This window comes from Chelon labrosus (genome assembly GCF_963514085.1).
Source record: "Chelon labrosus genome assembly, chromosome: 11".
In the NCBI taxonomy this organism is placed as follows: Eukaryota; Metazoa; Chordata; class Actinopteri; order Mugiliformes; family Mugilidae; genus Chelon; species Chelon labrosus.
Genome location: NC_140344.1, coordinates 10,228,840 through 10,247,483, shown reverse-complemented (window position 1 = coordinate 10,247,483; position 18,644 = coordinate 10,228,840). Strand labels below are relative to the sequence as shown.

Here is an 18,644-nt window from a genome sequence, read left to right as displayed (position 1 = left end):
CCTTATTTAATACAGGTTAGTTATGCTGACATTAAGCATCTCTTTTTATAGATCAGACTCAGCCGAGCCAGCAAGCATAATTAGTTATCAAAGTCAGAGTGGAAATGCCCTGTCTGATGGTCTGCTGGTCCACTAGGGAGGAAAGAATGTGCTCTGATGAGGAGCCACTGCTTGTCGCGGCTTGCCTTCATGATCAAGACACTACACAACAACACATGACCACGTTAACGAGTCGATCAGACTATTGTCTTCAAACAGAATATTTGAGAGTTTTACATCTTGTGTTTTTGCCAGCTTTGTAAGAGACAGTATTTTAAAGTTCACTTCAGAAGCACACTAACAATATTTCAGTTCATTTTACAGTTACTTCAAGTGAAAGGTCCATATTAAATTAAAAGAAGGATGGAGAATTTTTTCGACTGATCTCTGGATCTGTTGACTAAAACTCAGGTGTAGTTTGGTCTTTAATAGAGGATAGGTCCAATGTTTGGCATGGAGATGAAGTTTTACCACAAAAGCTGAAAGTGGAGATCTGTAGCGGGAGCCTATTCCAGCTGTCACTGGGCAAGAGGTGGGGTACACCGTTCTATCACAGGGCTAACACAGAGAGACAAACAACCATTCGTGCTCATCATGCACATCTACAGCCAAATTAGAATCACCAATTAACCTAACAAGCACATCTTTGGACTGTGGGAAGAACATGCAAGCTCCGCACAGAAAGGCCCCAGCCGGCCAACAGCCTTCATGCTATGAGACGTCAGTGCTAACCACTACACCACTGTGCCAGTTACAAAGGACCATTATTATTATTTATTATTGCTATTATTACTATTATTATTCATTCATTCATCTTCTGTAACCGTCAGTGAGGGGTCACAGGGGAGCTGGAGCCTATCCCAGCTGTCGTCGGGTGAGAGGCGGTGTACACCCTGGACAGGTCGCCAGTCTATTGCAGGGCTAACACAGAGAGACAGACAACCATTCACACTCACATGCACATCTACGGCCAATTTAGAATCACCAATGAACCTAACGAACATGTCTTTGGAAGAAGCCAGAGTACCTGGAGAGAACCCATACAGACACAGGGAGAATATGACTTTTAAGTTTCAGATTACCTGGTCAAATGCCATCAGCTAATTTCTAAACATAGCAGATACAGTAACAATTATAATCTGACACCTAAACTGGCAACAATTTAATACAAATCTGTCTGGGATTAAGTGAATTACATTGAATAGTCCTGTCTGATGGGTCTGTTTTTCTGTCAGCTATTGTTTTCCTTTCCCAGTAAACAACACTGTAAGTGTATTGGTCAGTAAGATATAACCATGGGTTTTTACAGGTCTCAGACAGTTGTAAATTAAATCAGACAACATAAAAATGAAAGAGTAAGCATGACATTAGAGAACATGTTGGGTCAGTATTTGACCCAACACCATGGCGACTTTTCATTTAATCATCCATGGTGGAATCAGTTAAAGAGAGTTTCTTTTTGACTATGCCGCATCAGCAGGGAGTGCGACATAATTAGAGAGCCAGTATATAGAGTATTAGAGAGACAGTGAATACTCTGCGTATTATGACTGAAAAAACATGAAGGGCTGATTACTTTCTGAACGTTTGGGTTTCTTAAATGTCATGTTTATGCAGTTTATTGCCTTACCACAGACAGTCATATCTATATCCAACATGCATGTAGACCTGAAACAATTACAACTATAAATCGACAACATGATTAGTCAAATCTGCTAATAACTAATAAGATTTTATGAAAATAAAATGTCAGGTATAATATATATACACATAAACATCACATACATTTTCTAGTGAGTAAGATTTGCATAACGTGTAGTTACCATTTAATAGTTTTTACTTTGTATTGCTGCAACTTCTGCCTCAGTCAAAGACTGCTTCTGTCATGGATGAATTTTGTTTGTTCAACCTTTGGTCAACCAAGAATTTATTATATAAACTGACCTTATAATAGTATTGACATTTGTTATGGTATGTGTCGTGCAGTCAGTCATTTTTTCTAAGATTATGTGTCATTCCTGTTTCAAGAGGGCAACATCATATTTTGATATTAAGCTCTGCAATTCTCTATGTAACCACTTGGGGCCACTGTTGAGCTAAAATGGTAACGACGTAAGACATAGCTTGTTTCCAGTTCACCTCTTAGCATCGATGCCTTTCTGTGAAAATTAAATCTTATATCATACAAAAAAAATCACCTTCAGAGTTTGAGTCTGAGTGTTTTTACTGGTCACCGTTGCTGCTAACGAATGAGGGTGAGATCACACTGGGCCCGCCTCCAAATCCTACGTGTTCCTCTGGTTCCTCTCACCCGCGCGAAGGATTCTGGGAAACCGAGTCTGCTCTGAATAATTCAAGCCCCTGCTCCCTTCTCCTCCAACGCTAACAAGATGCCGGCCGTTCATCACAAATTGCTCCTGGATGAGGCTTTACAGGACAGTCCTCAGGTAGGCCTGCGCTTGTTTTATCACGTTTGAAGACTCTGCTGTCACATTAAAGACGTTACGGGGGCTGAAGTTAGCCTATCATCCCAGAGAGTATCCTGTTCCCGTTGTAGGCTCTTTCCACTGGTCGATGACAGCTCTCAATTGTCACATTGTTATGGGAATATAATCCTCTGTCAACAGTGACTGCGGCCGCCTGCAGTACACACGGTTGTAGCTCAAACATCATGTCATAATTATCTGTTCGTTTTTTGTTTTTGTTGTCTTTACTGCGCTAGCGCCTGTCACAGGGCTCCCCTCCCTCTGTCAGAGGCTTTTTCCAGGTGTACACCCAGACTATAGTCATTCACAACCATATAGCTCAGCCAGAATCACTCTGCTGCAGCCCTTTTATTTTCCCAATGTCTTATGGAGTTAAATATTGGGCTTAACTCTGTTCTAGAGCCCAACTGGGCCTGATTCACAGGATGTGGGAGGGGTTTCCATTATCGGACTCCCCTGGAATTAGTCAATATCCCGCAACAGGGCAGAGTCATACAATATGCTTTATCCTTACAGTTTTAAAAGGCAGTATGAGAGCTAAGTGATGGTGGTGTTAAATACAGGCCAGGTTTTGCTGTTATGCACATATGCAGTTGCCTTAGTTCTGCTGTGTGTTGCATCACTCTTCTTCCAAACAGGAGTGACCTCTGTGATTGTTCTGCCTAAGTGCATCTCATGCTGTAGGCTCATTTCTCTCTTAAACTTTTAGTCATTCAAAATGCAGCTCCTCCTAACAGGAACACAGGCCTGCTGTCTTTCCACAGTAAACGCCGACCAGGTCCACAGTACTCCCGATGAATTGCTGGTGTTGTGCAATGACTCTCTGTTCTTCTGTGGCACAAGTCAAAAGGATTAAAGTGTAAAGAGACTTTACCTGATGGGTGTGTTCCTGTCTGGTGTATCTGCCCTGCCTCGCTGCACCTGTTCACGAAAAAAAAAAAAAAAATAGGCGGCCTGCAGTAAAATCAACCATGGCATTAGTCTCTCTTCAAAGTTGCACTTCAGTAGGCCTCTGCATGCTGCAAATGCCCTCATTTCTTTGACTCAGTGTCCTGTTTCAACTTCCTGCAGCGTCCTTATACATTTATTTTATGATAACGGGTGTGTACCCAAACCAGACGAAGCAGGTTTATCGGGATTAGATTTATTGCCACGTATGCTCACACATACACAGAATTTATCCTGGTGTTTGGTGGAGTAGGCATAATAAGAAATAAGAAACAATATAAAATACACTAAGAGTGTAGAAAAAGTCTGGTTTTAAATAAGCAAATGAATTGTGCAAATTGTGCCGTGTACAAATGTTCACAGCATTAAGTATTTATTAAGTGACTGGACGTACAGGCAGCCTGTAATATAATAAAGAGGCATAGAGTGCGTCCAGTCACAGATGAGAAGAATCTGTACTTGTGGTGTGAGGTTGTAGTCCTGATGGGCTGCAGTCTCCTGTCAGAGCAATAGGAGTGTCTCAAATGGTCTGTGTCCGGGGTGAGAGGGTTCGGTTGCAATCTTCCCTGCCTCCCATCAGTTTGAAAGTAGATCAGCACTTCTGCTTAAGAATAGTATTTATGTTTAAAGCCACTGATTATTTTTGTGTTCATTTGCAGGCTATACTCCATTACTTGCCTTTGGTTTATTCACTAAAAAAACATTAAAAACTCCCCATTATGGGGTGCGATGTGAACCGAGGCTACGGTGAACGTTTATCAAGTAAAGGCACAAATGCTCAAAAAAACTTAAAGTGAACAATGATAATAATTTCTGAGAATCCAAGAAAATGTCCTCAAACTGCTCGCTTAATCCGAACAACAGATCCAAACGTCAAAGATATTTAGCAGGAAATCCGCACATTTCAGAACCAGAGAGCGTTTGTCTTTTTTTTTTTTTTTTCACATTAACCCCTTGAATTTAATTTCTGTCAGATGATGAGGAGAGTAAATGTGTTAAGTCTGTTAATGTTTATCTTACTGTTCTGTCGTTAGTTCATCCTAAAGAAAGTTTGACCGTTTTGTCTCGCAGACTCGCTCTTTGCTCAGCGTGTTCGAGGAAGATGCGGGGATGCTCACAGACTACACCAACCAGCTGCTACAGTCAATGCAGCGGGTGTTTGGAGCCCAGGTACTAAACAAAACACGGACACACACACACTCAGAGTCCACTTCTTTAACTGTGGGAAACAGACACACGTGTTCAAACACAGAATAATATTAAGAGGATTTTTTTCCTGAGTGAACTACAGTACAGCAGAGTAGTGTTTTGATTTGGTCTCACATGAACAGTTTGGCTCTTATAAACAGATGAGGAAACTTTGAGTATTGAAGGTTATTCTTGACTGTTGTTTAACAAAATGGTCTAAGCTCAGAGGTCCAGCTAGTCGGTCCAGCTTTGTGAATTTTCTCAGTAAGTGTCGTGCGCATGAGTTTACAATGCTTCCCTGAGCATCAAATGTTCTGCTGCGAACGTACACAGTTTATAATAACATGGCTTTAGACCTTTTTTGAACCAAGAGTAGTTCACTGGTACACCTGGCATTTATCTGACCCATCACCTTGTGCTTTTTCAAAGGAATTTTAATTCGAACCTCGATTCAACTGTTACCCCTTCACTTCCTTTTATTCCTTCATGATACGCAAGAGCAAATGTCACATGACACAGAAGCAAGGGACGAATCCCTAGTAATCCAGTCTGTTAACTTTTCTTCTTCCCTCTATCTGTGTCTGCACAGAGTGAAATGGGATTAGCCACGGAGCAGCTCTCACAGCGACTTCTGGAATACGAGAAGAAAGTAAGTCTTGGTTGCATGACTGTAACTTACTTCTCTCATTGCTAATGTGGGTGAAATCATTCAAGTAACTCTGCTAATGTGCTCCGACAATTACATGTATTATTGCACATTATAGTATTATTATTTTTGTGAACTAGTGTTTCATTCAATCCAGTTTAACAGTGCCACAAATTACATGCTCCAAAATGATCCTACAGTTAAATTACCACGTTTTTCACGCTGTTTTAACATAAAACTGAACATTATAAAAGACTGTTTTATTTTTGACTTGGATGCATTTGTTTTCTCTAGTGTGCCTAATGTATTGGCAAGTGAGTGTGTGTTGTAAGTGCTGCTGTGGAGACACACCTGTTAGTATTATCATTTTCATCTGAACTTTCGTCCTTGTGTGAGTTTGCATGTCCCTGCCATATGACATATTTGCATGTGAAATCTCTGCGCATGAAAAAACACTTAGTTACTGCTGTCAACACAGCGGGTCTATTAAATCATGAAAAAAGACATGTGGAGCAGATGACTTTGTTAGAACTTTCCTGGACTGCAGAGGTGATGTTGGATAGGAAACATCTGCAACTGATGCATTTTTAATACCCTTAAACGAGGGTTAAAACTCAGCATCTTAGCACTGGATTTATTAGTATCTTTGGCAGAGCAATGTAGCTTCTTAGCTCTTAATATAGCTGTTTCATGGCTCAAGCTTGTCCCTTTCTCTTATTTTTCCATCTAGAATTTTGCCCTTGGAAAAGGTGATGAAGAGGTAATCAACACGCTGCAGAACTTCGCCAAATCTGTTGGAGAGGTGAGGCTCTTGCTTCCAGTTTTCTTGTTTTATGTGTGTATATTTATGTGCAGAAGAGACGGATGATGAACTGCTGCAGAGTCTGCAGTTGGTTCTTTATCACATTACCAAGGATACTGCACCTGTGCTTCTTCCCTTGCTTTCTGGAGAAAATGACCTCTATGAAAAGACCTTATGAGTATCACCCCTGTCAGACCGGAACTGCTTGTCTAAGATCAGGGTGGATGGATGAATAGAAGGAAGCAGCAGCGGGTGGATGCATGAATGAGGAGTGTGCAGGTTCTGGTGTACAGACAAAACAGATGGGCCTGTCACTGTCCCCCGTGGTTGCGCAGTCAGCACTCAGGACACACACATATGCTCAGAGGACATGGGATGATTGTTTTCTTGACCTTTCACCTCATCATGTACAGACGAGAACTCATTTCACAGTGATTATTAGCCCTACAGCACTGCTGAACCTAATCTTGTGAACTTTAGCACTTGCTAAATCATTCAGATTAAAGAGGATGGCAGCTTGGTGAAAGTTGGCTCATGGCTTGTTGATAAGTACAGGGAATAATAGCCTATTCTGATTGTTTGTGCGAATCGCTGTCCTGTGTCCAATGTCAGAGAAAATGGTAGGTTTTATTACTCTCTCATAGAATGTGCTCCTCCACAGTCTGGGTTTATTCTCATATAAGGGAGACACTGTCTTCCTGTATGTCCCTGTTTCACTGAAAATGTCATTTTCCAGGCTGCTGGCTGAAAATGTTAGTGTAAATATTAAAATCAACTGAAATCCCTCAAGATGTTTGGCATGGGTTTATGTTGTTTCTGTGTCCTTGCACAGCGCCTGAAATGTGTAATCTGTTTTGTATGGTCCAGCTCAACTCGCTCCACTCTGAGCTAGCCAACCAGATGGCTGACAGCATGGTCTTCCCCTTGATCCAGTTCCGAGAGAAAGACCTCACAGGTAGTAGACATATTCAAGAAAGTTGTTATAAAATATTTGATCATATCGGTTTTGTCTGAGAGAACATGTGCAGTAAGTAGTTTTTGTAAGGACTTGCCAAATGTTGAATTTTGCAGAGATAAGCACACTGAAGGAAATATTTGGCATCGCCACTGATGGTGAGTATAGACCATTTTCAGAAACAATAACAATGGTTACTATCTGTTGCTCATGTCCTTTTTCTTGTGCTGTGCAGAGCACGAGGCGGCTATGGTCAAGTACAGCCGGTTGCCCAAGAAGAAGGAAAATGAGAAGGTATAGTGAATGCAAAGTGCTTTCTCAGCTTCACTGATGGCTGCTCTTTTTCTCATTGATCACAGGCTGTTCATAAAAGGCCTTACAGTGCAGTACTGCTATCGTTAATACAGTTTGAGTGTTTTATAAGTGTTTGAAAAACAAATAGATTAAATTAAATAATCCTCTGCTTCCACTTTTCGAACATAATACTCCATAATGGCTGCAAAGATAAGATTCTTTTGCTGTTTGAGTTTATTGAATATGTCAGCACGTCTTCTTAGACGTAAAGATAATAAGACTTAGTTACTCATTTGTATGTGTGTTATTGTAGGACAAGTGTTTGCATATGCATGGGTGTGTGTGTGTGTGTGTGCAGGCCTTGATAATGAGTGTATCTCTGTATGTTTAAACCTCTCTTGTTTGGACAGCTGAAGGCAGACCTGGTGAAGGAGGTGGCCTACACCCGAAGAAAGCAGCACCAGGCCTCTCTGCAGTATTACTGCGCCCTCAACGCCCTGCAGTATCGCAAGAGAGTGGCTATGCTCGAACCTATGCTAGGTTACACTCATGCTCAGGTACTGAGCTACAGCTGACCTATAAGCTGCATCAGTGTTAAAAATTCAGCAGTTAAAAATGAAAAATAATGACCTCTTTGGAACTGATTCACAAAGAACAGTTATTAAAGTGTGTTGTATTAATGTGTTTGTGGAATATCAAGTATTGGGGGGTGGGGGGTCACTTTTAACAAAAGTCCTAGGCCTGTAAGATTATATGTAAGAAACATATCAATGTTACCTCTTACCATGCAGATCAGCTTTTTCAAGAAAGGCATTGAGCTGGTGTCAAAGAAGATGGACAGTTTTCTTGCCTCTGTTTCCAACATGACACAAAGGTAAGGATATCTCACCAACAAGTGATGAACCAAAGCTTTTGGAAGGAACAATATGAAATCCTGACAGAAATGATTCTGCTGTAATGCTCTGAGACGTAGAAATTGTCACTAATATTCCCATATCTATCTTGTAATTTAATGCTCAATTTGTACAAAATAAAAGGACATTTGGAACGTCAGTTCAGATGGATTTTGACTGTGTTAAAACTTTTTATCCTGTCTAGCATCCAGGCCCAGCTGGACTCAGAAGCAGAGGCCATGCGCATGGCCCAGAGGGAGCTCCTGTCTGTGGAAGACACCGTCTATATGCCAGATAAGGACACTGAGCCCGTCAATCGTGCGCTTATTCAGAAGGCTGGCTACCTCAACATTAGGAAGTAAGATTAATTGCACTCATTATGGCCTTCTCTCTAATCCAAGGACACGAGTCATGATAGACAACACATTAAAGGGTGTTTTCATTAAAAAAAATACAGGAGGAGAAAGCAAAATCACAAATAAGTCTAAGTCATCAAACACCATAGTGAAGGGATTTTTGGCTTCTTCTGCTAAAGTTGCTCAAAATATTATCCACACAAGCACAGTAAACAAAAGGTCTGTCACCGCAGACAAGGTGGGTCAGGTAACATGTTGACAACGTGCGCTGTCAGCTTATTGTAGCATGGATATATGAGAAGGGAAACTTCCTTAATGGCTTCAGGGGATAAAACTGCAGCGTAGCTCACATTGTGATTTAGTGAAATGTCAGAGCTGTCAAACTCTGTCTCTCGCTCATATACATCCAAAGTCTTTGACAAATGTCTCTGACACCGGAGAAAAGGTTTCCACAAAATGCGATTCTGTTTAATGACACACACTGCCAGCAGCCTCAAACACTTGTCAAATGGAGCTGAGGCCAGAGAACATTTGCTATTTCAAATGGTTTCTCAATATTAAGGGTGTGAGTCACCCATGGCTGGTAAGTCATAGGCTTATTAGGGGGTATTTTCTGAAAAGTATTTACAAGGAAAGTTTGCAGATGAGTCATACACATGTAGCTTAGCTCTGAAATGAAGAGGCTCATTGTCAAATTGCATTTTAGCTGTATAAGATAAGATAATCCTTTAATGTATCCCGCAGTGGGAGAGGCTATACATAATAAACAAGAATGAAACCAGAGCATAACATCCTTGAAAAGAAATGATGAAAAAAAACAACAACAAGCGATTGAGGACCACTCAGTGTTAGCTAGTGTAAAAGAATATTTGTTAAAAATGTGAATATCAAACCAGGTGTCAAAGTAAGTTATGTGCTTGTCTAAATTATTACTTCTAAGCATTTAGTTTATCACACCAGTTAATATCAAATATATCAGGTATTCATTTTATTTTTTATTACTGGAAGGATTAATAAAGATAAGTTTGCTTATAAAAAAATAAATTAACAAAAAGTATTTATATAAATTAATTAGAAATGAATGTCAAAGTTATTAAGTGTCCCTAGAATTGAGCCCTGTGGAACTCCATGTAGTTTTTGTTCTTTAGGCAATCGGCATTCACGAATGCACAGAAATTGATTAATTTAACTGACTAAGCATATTTTTTTATAGGTCATTGTGTGGAGTTTGCATACATGTTTCTAACTGATGATAAGACGCATGTGTAGGTGGAGACAGAAGACTTTCCAAAATTATACTGTGTATGAGGAGATTGGGATGAAATGGTTTTGTGCTTTAAAATGCATGGATTGATAAAAGCAATAAGAGAGAGAAGTATTCTGAGAAGTATTCATTCCTGGCTGTGCAGAAGTAGGTGTTAGCTCCAGTGATATAGTCAGGGCCATGACTAATAGGAAGACTGTTAATGGTTTTTCCACTGGAACTGCAGAAATAAAGGCCATGTTTTTGTGCTCCTAACTCGATAATGAAAACTGCTAACATTTCTCGGGCTCTGCTTGATATATTTATCTGTGACATTTGATAATTGAGGAGAGTGATAGCTTTTTGATGGAAATAGTGTTGTGTTGTTGGAGCTATAGTTTTAAAAGGAACAAAAAAATGAAAGAGGTGTGCGTCATTATGCTGTGTAAATCCAACATTGACATGCTGTCTTTCAGTGTATTTCTTAATTGTGTGAGAGGGCTTTGATGTTTTCCAACTATGCTGTCAGTATTTTTGGACACCCACTCTTCATATCTCTCTGCTCACAGAGCTAACAATGTGTGGAATCTGGTATCGTCATTGCTGCCAGCTGCCCGTGTCACATTAACCAAATGTGGTGGTAAAAAAGTGTAACCCTTGATATATTTTCTATAATTTTACTTGCTGGCAGCAGGTTGTTTTATTTCAAATTAATCAAAATGTCAGAACATGGAGGCCAGCAGTTCTCATCTGTCATGATTTGTGTGTACCTGTGTCCACATACTTATGGCCTTGATCCACATACATTTTCTTCTTCTCCAGTAAAACAGGCCTGGTGACCACAGCTTGGGACCGACTATACTTCTTCACCCAGGGAGGCAACCTCATGTGCCAGCCACGTGGGGCGGTGGCAGGAGGCATGATTCTAGACCTGGACAACAGCTCCGTCATGGCCGTGGAGTGCGAGGACCGCCGCTACTGTTTTCAGATAACCTCTCCATCAGGAAAGACGTATGTGCACCTTTCTCCATACGCAGCAGAGGGCTTATTAACACAGTGAATATATTTTATTAAATTCTCTCCACTGTCATCCGTGTCAGCAGGTCGATGATTCTACAGGCTGAGAGCAAAAGGGAGTATGAAGAAGTAAGTGTGAAGAGGCAGTTCTAACGGCCGGCTGGGTTCGTCATTGTTTAACATCTTCATCACATATTTGCTGCTACAAGTATCTGTCAAGAACAATGGAGGAGCTGCCAGGACTCATTTGTGTGGTTTTTATATCTGGATTTTGTGCTTGGACACGTCTGACTGGCCTGTCATAGCTGGTTTCTGTCAAGTGATTTCAGGCCAAGTGTGCCAGAACTAGGAGAAGGCCTAACGCGGATGTCTGTGTTTCTTTCTCAGTGGATCTGCACAGTGAACAACATCTCCAGACAGATCTACCTGACTGAGAACCCAGAGGTAAAGAATGTTATTACCCAGTCAAACAGACACACACTGCTTTAAAAAGATGTTGACTAGACTCGACATCTCGGAATAAAACTTAGTTAATACTTCCCAAACTCAGCTGTGATTAAACACTTTATACACACTTAAATCAAACTTATTTTCTGTTTAAAAACATTTAAAGGTAATCGTTTTGTGCTGCCACACAGACTTTTACATCTTATTGTTAACTTATACCACTAAATATAAATTCTTCACGTTTGCAAGAGAACAGCGATTCTTTGGTAGTTCGCCACAGAATAAAGAATTAACAGAGGCCTCCGACATTAATCGCCAGTTTGTGTCACCGCAAACAGCTGCACTGCCCGAACCTGCAAATTACACGTTTGTCACCTCAGGAGCAAATGCACAGCTTTGTTGAATTTCTAGCAAGTAGAGTAGCTGTGTACACACCGTAGAAACCACTGAATAATCTTTCATTAAGAAATACACATGAAACGTAGCTAATTAAGTACTGTGCCCCAAACAGCAGATGGAAAATGACGTCACTTCCAGTTATCTAATTAATCCGATTGTTAAAGTTGTACAATTTGCCGTCAGTGTCTCACAGTGTGGGTGTTTGTGGGAAACTGCATGGACTCGCATTCATTTGTCTCATCTAAATGCTACTTTGTCAGTTGTTCGTGGACAGAGTCATCACACTACAAGCTGCACATTGCAAACATGAAGTTGTATAAAACATTTACACTCACTTGAAGATATCTAGATGACTCACCCCCGTGACTCAGAGATGCTTCAATGTCCCTATTTCCTGATGTTAGGCCGTGGCCATTCGACTGAACCAATCCGCCATCCAGGCAGTCACTCCCATCACCAGCTTTGAGAAGAGACAAGAAGGCTCGCCCAACCCTGACAGGTCAGTTACATGTTGCTCATGTAAGAGTTTGTTCAGAACACTTCACCCTCATGCTGTGTAGTTTCCTGAAGTCTGTACACGTAACATTATGACCATCTTCCTAATACTGTGTAGTATTGTCTCCCTTGTGCTTCTAAAACAGTTGTGACTCATCAGAGAATGGACATGGGCCGTCTGAGGGTGTCCTGTCGTGTCTGGCAACAGAATATTGTTAGTGGGGGCCTTTGGGTCCTATGGGTTGAGGGGAGAGGCCTCTGTGGATCATCCCACAGATACTTGATCAGTTTGGGATCTAGTGAATTTGGAGGCCAGGTCAACACCTTGTGCTGTTTTTCATATTTTTGAGTTGTTCCTAAACCGTTCTTGTGTGTGTGCCTGTGTCAGGCTGCATCCTGATGGGGTGGCTGCTGAGTGTCGTTGCTATGGGGTGGGCGTGTCTAGTCTGGTCTGGGTGTGTGGTACATGTCTAAGCAACATCCATATGAATGCCAGGTCCAAAGGTTTCCCAGCAGAACACTGAATTGTCACATTTTATAATAGTAAATGTCTTCTTGAGGATTTCTAGATTTTGTCCTTCATCATTTTCTTTGGATTGCGAAAGAGTTTCATGGCCAGTATTGTAGTATTCATCAATGACTGAAACACTGCTTTAAGATAAACTGAACCATGGATGTTTTTCCTTTGTTTCCTTTATTTATTTCTAAAAACTCATATTCATTATTCATCACATTCTTTCAGAGCAAAGCCAGGAGGTGTTCATGCTTCCAGCAGTGGTTTCCAGAAAACCGGAGCCGCTCCGGAACCAGAAGACCTGATAGCCCCTGGGACGCCCATTCAGTTTGACATTATGCTGCCAGCCTCCGAGTTCCAGGACCAGAACAGAGCCGGGGGGAGGTGAGGGGATACAGGAAGTTGGTGTGGGTGCTTGTTTGTGTGTTAGTGACAGGCAAACAGGGATGAGGTACTGGTGGGTGATGATGCTCATTTCCTAAATGTTGGCCTCATTGTGATTATTATATCATTTCCAGGAAGCGGAATGCTTCTTTATTACTCGACACAGAGGTTTAATTGGCTTTTTTCTGTTGCGTGTACTCGCATCCTGACAGACGCACAAATCCATTTGGAGAAACAGACGATGACTGTTCAGCGGAGAGTGATGGTAACCATTTCCTTTTTTAAATGCACCTTAATGGTCTCAAGTACTTTCTAACTTCAGTTTAACCTCACAAACATGTGTTCGTGTGCGTACCTCGAGTTTTTTGTGCTTACTTTCTTTCGCTGTTCGCTGTTCTTATACACGGATTATGTTTTTGTATGTTTCTGCAGACTCCCTCCTGCAGCAGGTATTCGCTGTGCGCTTCCTGGGCTCCATGGCGGTTCGCTGTGGCGACAATCAGGAGGTGATCTACGAGGCCATGAGGCAGGTGCTGGCTGCACGAGCCATCCACAACATCTTCAGGACCACCGAGTCCCACCTCATGGTTACCAGCAGCAGCCTCAGGTAGAATTTAATTCACTTATAGTGTTTCACAAGAAATCCTCCTCTGTGTAGTCAGCAGAGATAGAAAATGCCCAAACAAATGTCCTAAAAAATGATCATTTTCTTGACAGTATTTCAAGTGTGATATATGCTAAACATGACATATATAAAATAATAATAAAAAAAATATATATATATACACACACTGTATTCTCAGTGTTTTTGGTCATTTTGGCTGTTAGAGAAACAGTTATTCTTTAATATTCCTATAATTTACATGTTCTCCAACAGTCTCACAGTCTTTCTGCTACCAGTCAGAAATTATTTGTGTCGTATTCTGCTTTGAACCTTAATCACATCAATGCCGTGTTCTGCAGCCACACTTAACAGAGTTACAGGGAAGTATAATTTGTAAAAATGTCTTATCCAAAATACTAAAGCTAACTTCAAATTCTGTGTCCTTGTGAAGAAAAGTTTCTAACATTTAAATTGTCTAGAACACCGAACGTGTACACATGACTGCACATGTGTCTCAAGGTGAATAGGACCCATTGAAAAATGTCCTGGGGCTCGTACTTTCTCCTCTAACAATAATACAGGACGCCACGCTGTAGATCACTGCTGCAGTGACTACAAAGAGAAAAGACCCTTGAAGCAAGAATCTTATGATTTCTCGTCAAGGCACAAATATCTGTGATAAAGTCTAACACCCTGTATAACCTGCCATTGGCGTTCACATTTGTAAGACATTTCATCTCTAACAAATCGCAATGAGGTTTTCATGTATCCACAAACAAATACCTGTTAAAGCTTGTTCTTGACTGAAGATGGACCAGAGGGTTCTTATTTTTCTGCTCAAGTTTCCAGTCTCTATTCTCAACAGGTTGATTGACCCACAGACCCAAGTAACGAGAATAAGTGTAAGTATCACGAGTCAGTACGTTTATCAAAATGAAACACATTTTATCATGTTTAAAATAAATACATAAAATCTGTCTCAACATCTTTCATTTCTCAGTTCCAGCTCGGAGAGGTGTGTCAGTTTGCGGCCCACCAAGAGAACGGGAGGCTGATGGGATTTGTAATTGAAGGCAGAGACTGGAGCGATGGCGACGAGGAGGGCGAGCCATCGTTCAGCGCTTTCATCTTTGAGAGCAACACAGAAGGCGAAAAGGTTGGTCCGCCAGCTCCATCAACACTGAGGGGACGCATGTTAACCGATGCGCAAACTCTATGTTCATCCTCGTCCGTTTGTCCTCGTTCACAGATATGTTACACCATAAACCTGGCAAAGGAGATTACAGAAGCCAAGAAGGTAAGCAGCTATTGTGTTCCAGTTAAAAGTACAATGAAACTTAAAATTCCCATGATTTTCATAAATTCTTGGTTTTACTTCTACCAGTAGCTTTTTTTTTTTTTTTCTCAATGAGAACACAAAATAAATAGTTTGGAGATACTAATAGGAACATGTGACAATGAAAAGCTCCAGTGTGTGGGATTTAGCATAGTAGCATCAAGTAGTAATAAATAACCAAATAAATAACCTTCAAACCACCCTTTATTTCCAAGCATGTGTAAGGACCCACAGTGGCTACTATAAAAAAACATGCAATGTCCTCTCCAGAATGAGTTTTTGGTTTGTCCATTCTGGGACACCGTAGACACAATTCCCACCAATAGATTTCTACAAACTGAACTTTTAACACAAAATAAGTGAAATATTTTTCAGCTAGACTCACACATTTTCTACATTGGTATTTACAAGGACCCGGAGGCTCTGGCCGAGCTAATGAAGAACATGCCTCTCACCAACGATGGCAAATTCTTGCTCCTGGAGCCTGAAACGGACGACACTACCAACGGAGCAGGACAAGAAGATCTGGAGTCTGAGGCCTAGTTCCACTTACACCCGAAATCAAAACCAGGGCTACAGTGTGACTTATGCTGAAAATGCTTGTACAAAGGAAGGCTTTCCCTGGATAAAGGTCTCATCATGACCCCTACTTCTAACTCTGGTTCTGCACCAATACTAGAGAGTGTAGTTCACATCTTCTGACCTTATGTTAGTGGATCTCCATCTCTTTTGCAAAGAGCAGAAGAAGTTGAGGAGGGTTGATGAGGTGGGCTTGACCAAAAAAAAGCACATCTCTAGATATGTTTTCCATGCTCACATGAGTCTTATTCTTTGGAGTTTGTCTTTGTACCACTGCAGGTAGCGCGTATGAAAAGGGACAATACGTAGGTACTGGTTGTGTTTCATTGTCCTCTAATATCCCCAGCCATCTATCTAGCATACGGTGGAGAATCATTCACTTCAGTTTAGGTTTACATTTATTTTCCGTTTACATACAGTAGTTTGAGGTGTTTTTGTTTTATTCGTTAACTCGTGCTTAAGGCTCTTACACAATTATTTTGGCGTTTATTTCTTGATTATTCGTGTACAAAAATATTATTTCACTGCAAAGGTTCGTATCTGTTGAATAATTACACTCGGCGGCTACAGAAAGCAGGAGAGGAGATTCTGAAGGACTTTTATGTAACTGAAAAAAGGTTAAGAAGATGTCAGTTCCTTTCATCTGCAGTGCAGTGACTTTTGAATAGTTCGTTAAACCTGCGTGATTTCAAGCTGTGGACAAAACGTTTTCTGCATTTTAACCACTATAAAACTTCAGACTTCCACCTCACGATCTTAATCATTCCAACTGAACTGCATTCATCTCATGGTTGACATTATTCTCCACTACCTGTAGCGAAACAAGTCCGAACATGATCTGAGTCAGCCCCTCGTTGAACAACCCCCAAATCTACTTTGTGCTCCGTTTCTTGAATGCCTGTGTAAATATGATCTGTCCCGGTGTCTATATGAAGTTCAAACTCAGTCAATAGGTTAGGTCTGCTGCAGTGCATGATTAAATAACGGTGTTCTCTCTTGTTCCCTTTGCAGAAGATTAAAGCCTCTCCTCCGAGCACTGAACAGTCACACTATATATATAAAAAAATAATCTACTAAAATGTCACCGTTAAGGCATGTCGGCAGACAATGGTGGGGCGCCATGCACTAATGAAAAAACGATTTGCTCTTCGCACTTACATAGGAATGCTAATCAAAGCAGAATCACTAATGGGAGAGTGATCTGTCAAATTGTTCTCCTTTCTGGATCCCAGTGCAGTTTTGTTCTTTTTCTACCTTTTTGTGCTGTAACACTAATCTTGTTGGACAGCGGAAACCCATACATTGTGTCAGTGTGACGTGTTTGGTACGGACAGGGTCAGAGAAACAGACTCTGTGTCTAGCGTGTTGACCAGTGCGTTTGCTTGTGGGCTCGCTTTTCCTGCTCTGCATCAGTGCATCAGGCACAGAGACATTTTAAACAAGGACAGAGTACGGCTCTTTATTTAGGACTGCCTGCTCTGGTCACGATAATGGGACTGAAAGCGACACTACATTGTAATTAAAAAAGGAATAATTCATGTTGGGAAATGCACTTATTCACTTTCCTACAGGGAGTTAGAAAAGTCCATCCTGGCTCCATGAAATGTGTCTAATCTGCTTACCTGCACCTCTTAAGCTCACTAATTGACAACTAATCGCACAATTGTGTACAAGAGTAAAAACACAGCCTCCAGAATAACGCTGTATTTGGTTCAACTCGCAAGTTAAACACTTTGAACTCGGAGCTGTAGGCTTTCCACATTATCAAGTCAAATGTAAATCAACATATCTGACACCTTCCTATGGCAACGAGCATATCAATATCTAAGTCAGCAGCGCTTCATCGCTGCATTGAATTAATTATGGATATGAAAAGCTGTTGCTCAGATTTTACATCAGTTTAGACAGAATATTACACAGTAGCCTGCAAAGTACTGTTACATGATTCAGAGTGCCTAGGTCGTAATGTTGCATGAAATTGGCCATCATAATTTTTAAAATCTTGATTGTGTGGAATGCAGCATTACCACCCCACGGTCCTGAGATCTCATTGTAATTCATTTAAAGCAGGCTGCACCACACAGATTTCTTAGGTCGTGCTAGTCTACGTGGTGTGGATATTTATGGTGGTTATAACACATTATGAGGACTGCAGATCACCTGTCAGATGAGGTGCCATGTTTGCGCTGCAAAATGCAAAATGGATCTGGGATTTAAGTTTCAGGGAAGCATTAGGAGAATGACTCTCACTCTACAAACTCTGCCATCTGCCGTTCAGGTGTGACTTTATTGAAATGGCTGAATTGGCAGATGTGCCTCGTGCATTCACGGCATCAGTAACTGTTTAACAGACTCTCCGTCAGGAGGCAGATAAATGCATTTCCCTAAATGTGAAACGTTCTCTTCCTGTTGCCTGATCTAAATGCATACTGACGGTTTATCTGACGCTGTAGAGAAACATTTGTTCATCCAGTATCCTCCTTCCTCAGGTGATGATTGATCCGCTTCAATCACACCGTTAATAAAACAAACACTTACAGATGTGCGTTAGTGCATCGGCCTATTAAAAGTTATTTTTTTTCCAGTTTGATGATTTACATAAGCTGCTGCTTGTTTCCTCTCTGACTGATGACGCAATTGGGGAGAAGATTTGCTCCAACTTAACTATCCAGTCAAGAAATGTAATCCTTACTGTATGAGGTCTGCTGCAGCCCATTACACTTACTACAGCTGTGCTGCATAGTCTTGATACGTTTTTGCGTTGCAAGTAATGCACGGTCAGGAGAAATGTTGTGGGTACTCATTGTATAGAAAATGCATTTCAATAATATAGCCAAGGCTGCATTTTTTTTTTTTTTTCTCCTTCTCCCTATATCTTTTTGTAAATGGCTGAAGTTGTCAGAATTCACAACCCATCAGGCTTTGCACTTCATTTGTCCCAGTTTTCTAAAACCTATGTTAACATCTTTAATAAATATAAGTAATTTTTCTTACTAATGTGGGTTTTTTTTTCACAGAA

At 40.9% G+C, this 18,644-nt stretch overlaps 1 protein-coding gene across 1 annotated transcript; it reads left to right on the top strand.

Annotated features, from left to right (window-relative positions):
* Nucleotides 1-2,304: 2,304 nt before the first annotated feature.
* On the top strand, nucleotides 2,305-18,618 carry appl2 (adaptor protein, phosphotyrosine interaction, PH domain and leucine zipper containing 2). Its single transcript, XM_084555466.1, has 21 exons — nucleotides 2,305-2,486; nucleotides 4,545-4,643; nucleotides 5,251-5,310; nucleotides 6,038-6,109; nucleotides 6,977-7,064; nucleotides 7,181-7,222; nucleotides 7,300-7,358; nucleotides 7,769-7,915; nucleotides 8,150-8,232; nucleotides 8,457-8,609; nucleotides 10,673-10,861; nucleotides 10,954-10,996; nucleotides 11,255-11,311; nucleotides 12,118-12,212; nucleotides 12,951-13,106; nucleotides 13,319-13,371; nucleotides 13,539-13,713; nucleotides 14,576-14,612; nucleotides 14,711-14,866; nucleotides 14,960-15,007; nucleotides 15,458-18,618. Exons 1-21 carry the CDS (start codon nucleotides 2,430-2,432, stop codon nucleotides 15,587-15,589), a joined length of 2,001 nt encoding a protein of 666 aa, XP_084411592.1. The 5' UTR covers nucleotides 2,305-2,429; the 3' UTR covers nucleotides 15,590-18,618.
* The last annotated feature ends 26 nt before the right edge of the window (nucleotides 18,619-18,644 follow it).

Coding starts and splice junctions, on each gene's coding strand:
- appl2 (XM_084555466.1), top strand. CDS start 2,430: ATGCCGGCCGTTCATCACAAATTGCTCCTGGATGAGGCTTTACAGGAC. Junction 7,359..7,768: donor AGAAGAAGGAAAATGAGAAG/GTATAGTGAATG, acceptor TTGTTTGGACAG/CTGAAGGCAGACCTGGTGAA. Junction 8,610..10,672: donor GGCTACCTCAACATTAGGAA/GTAAGATTAATT, acceptor CTTCTTCTCCAG/TAAAACAGGCCTGGTGACCA.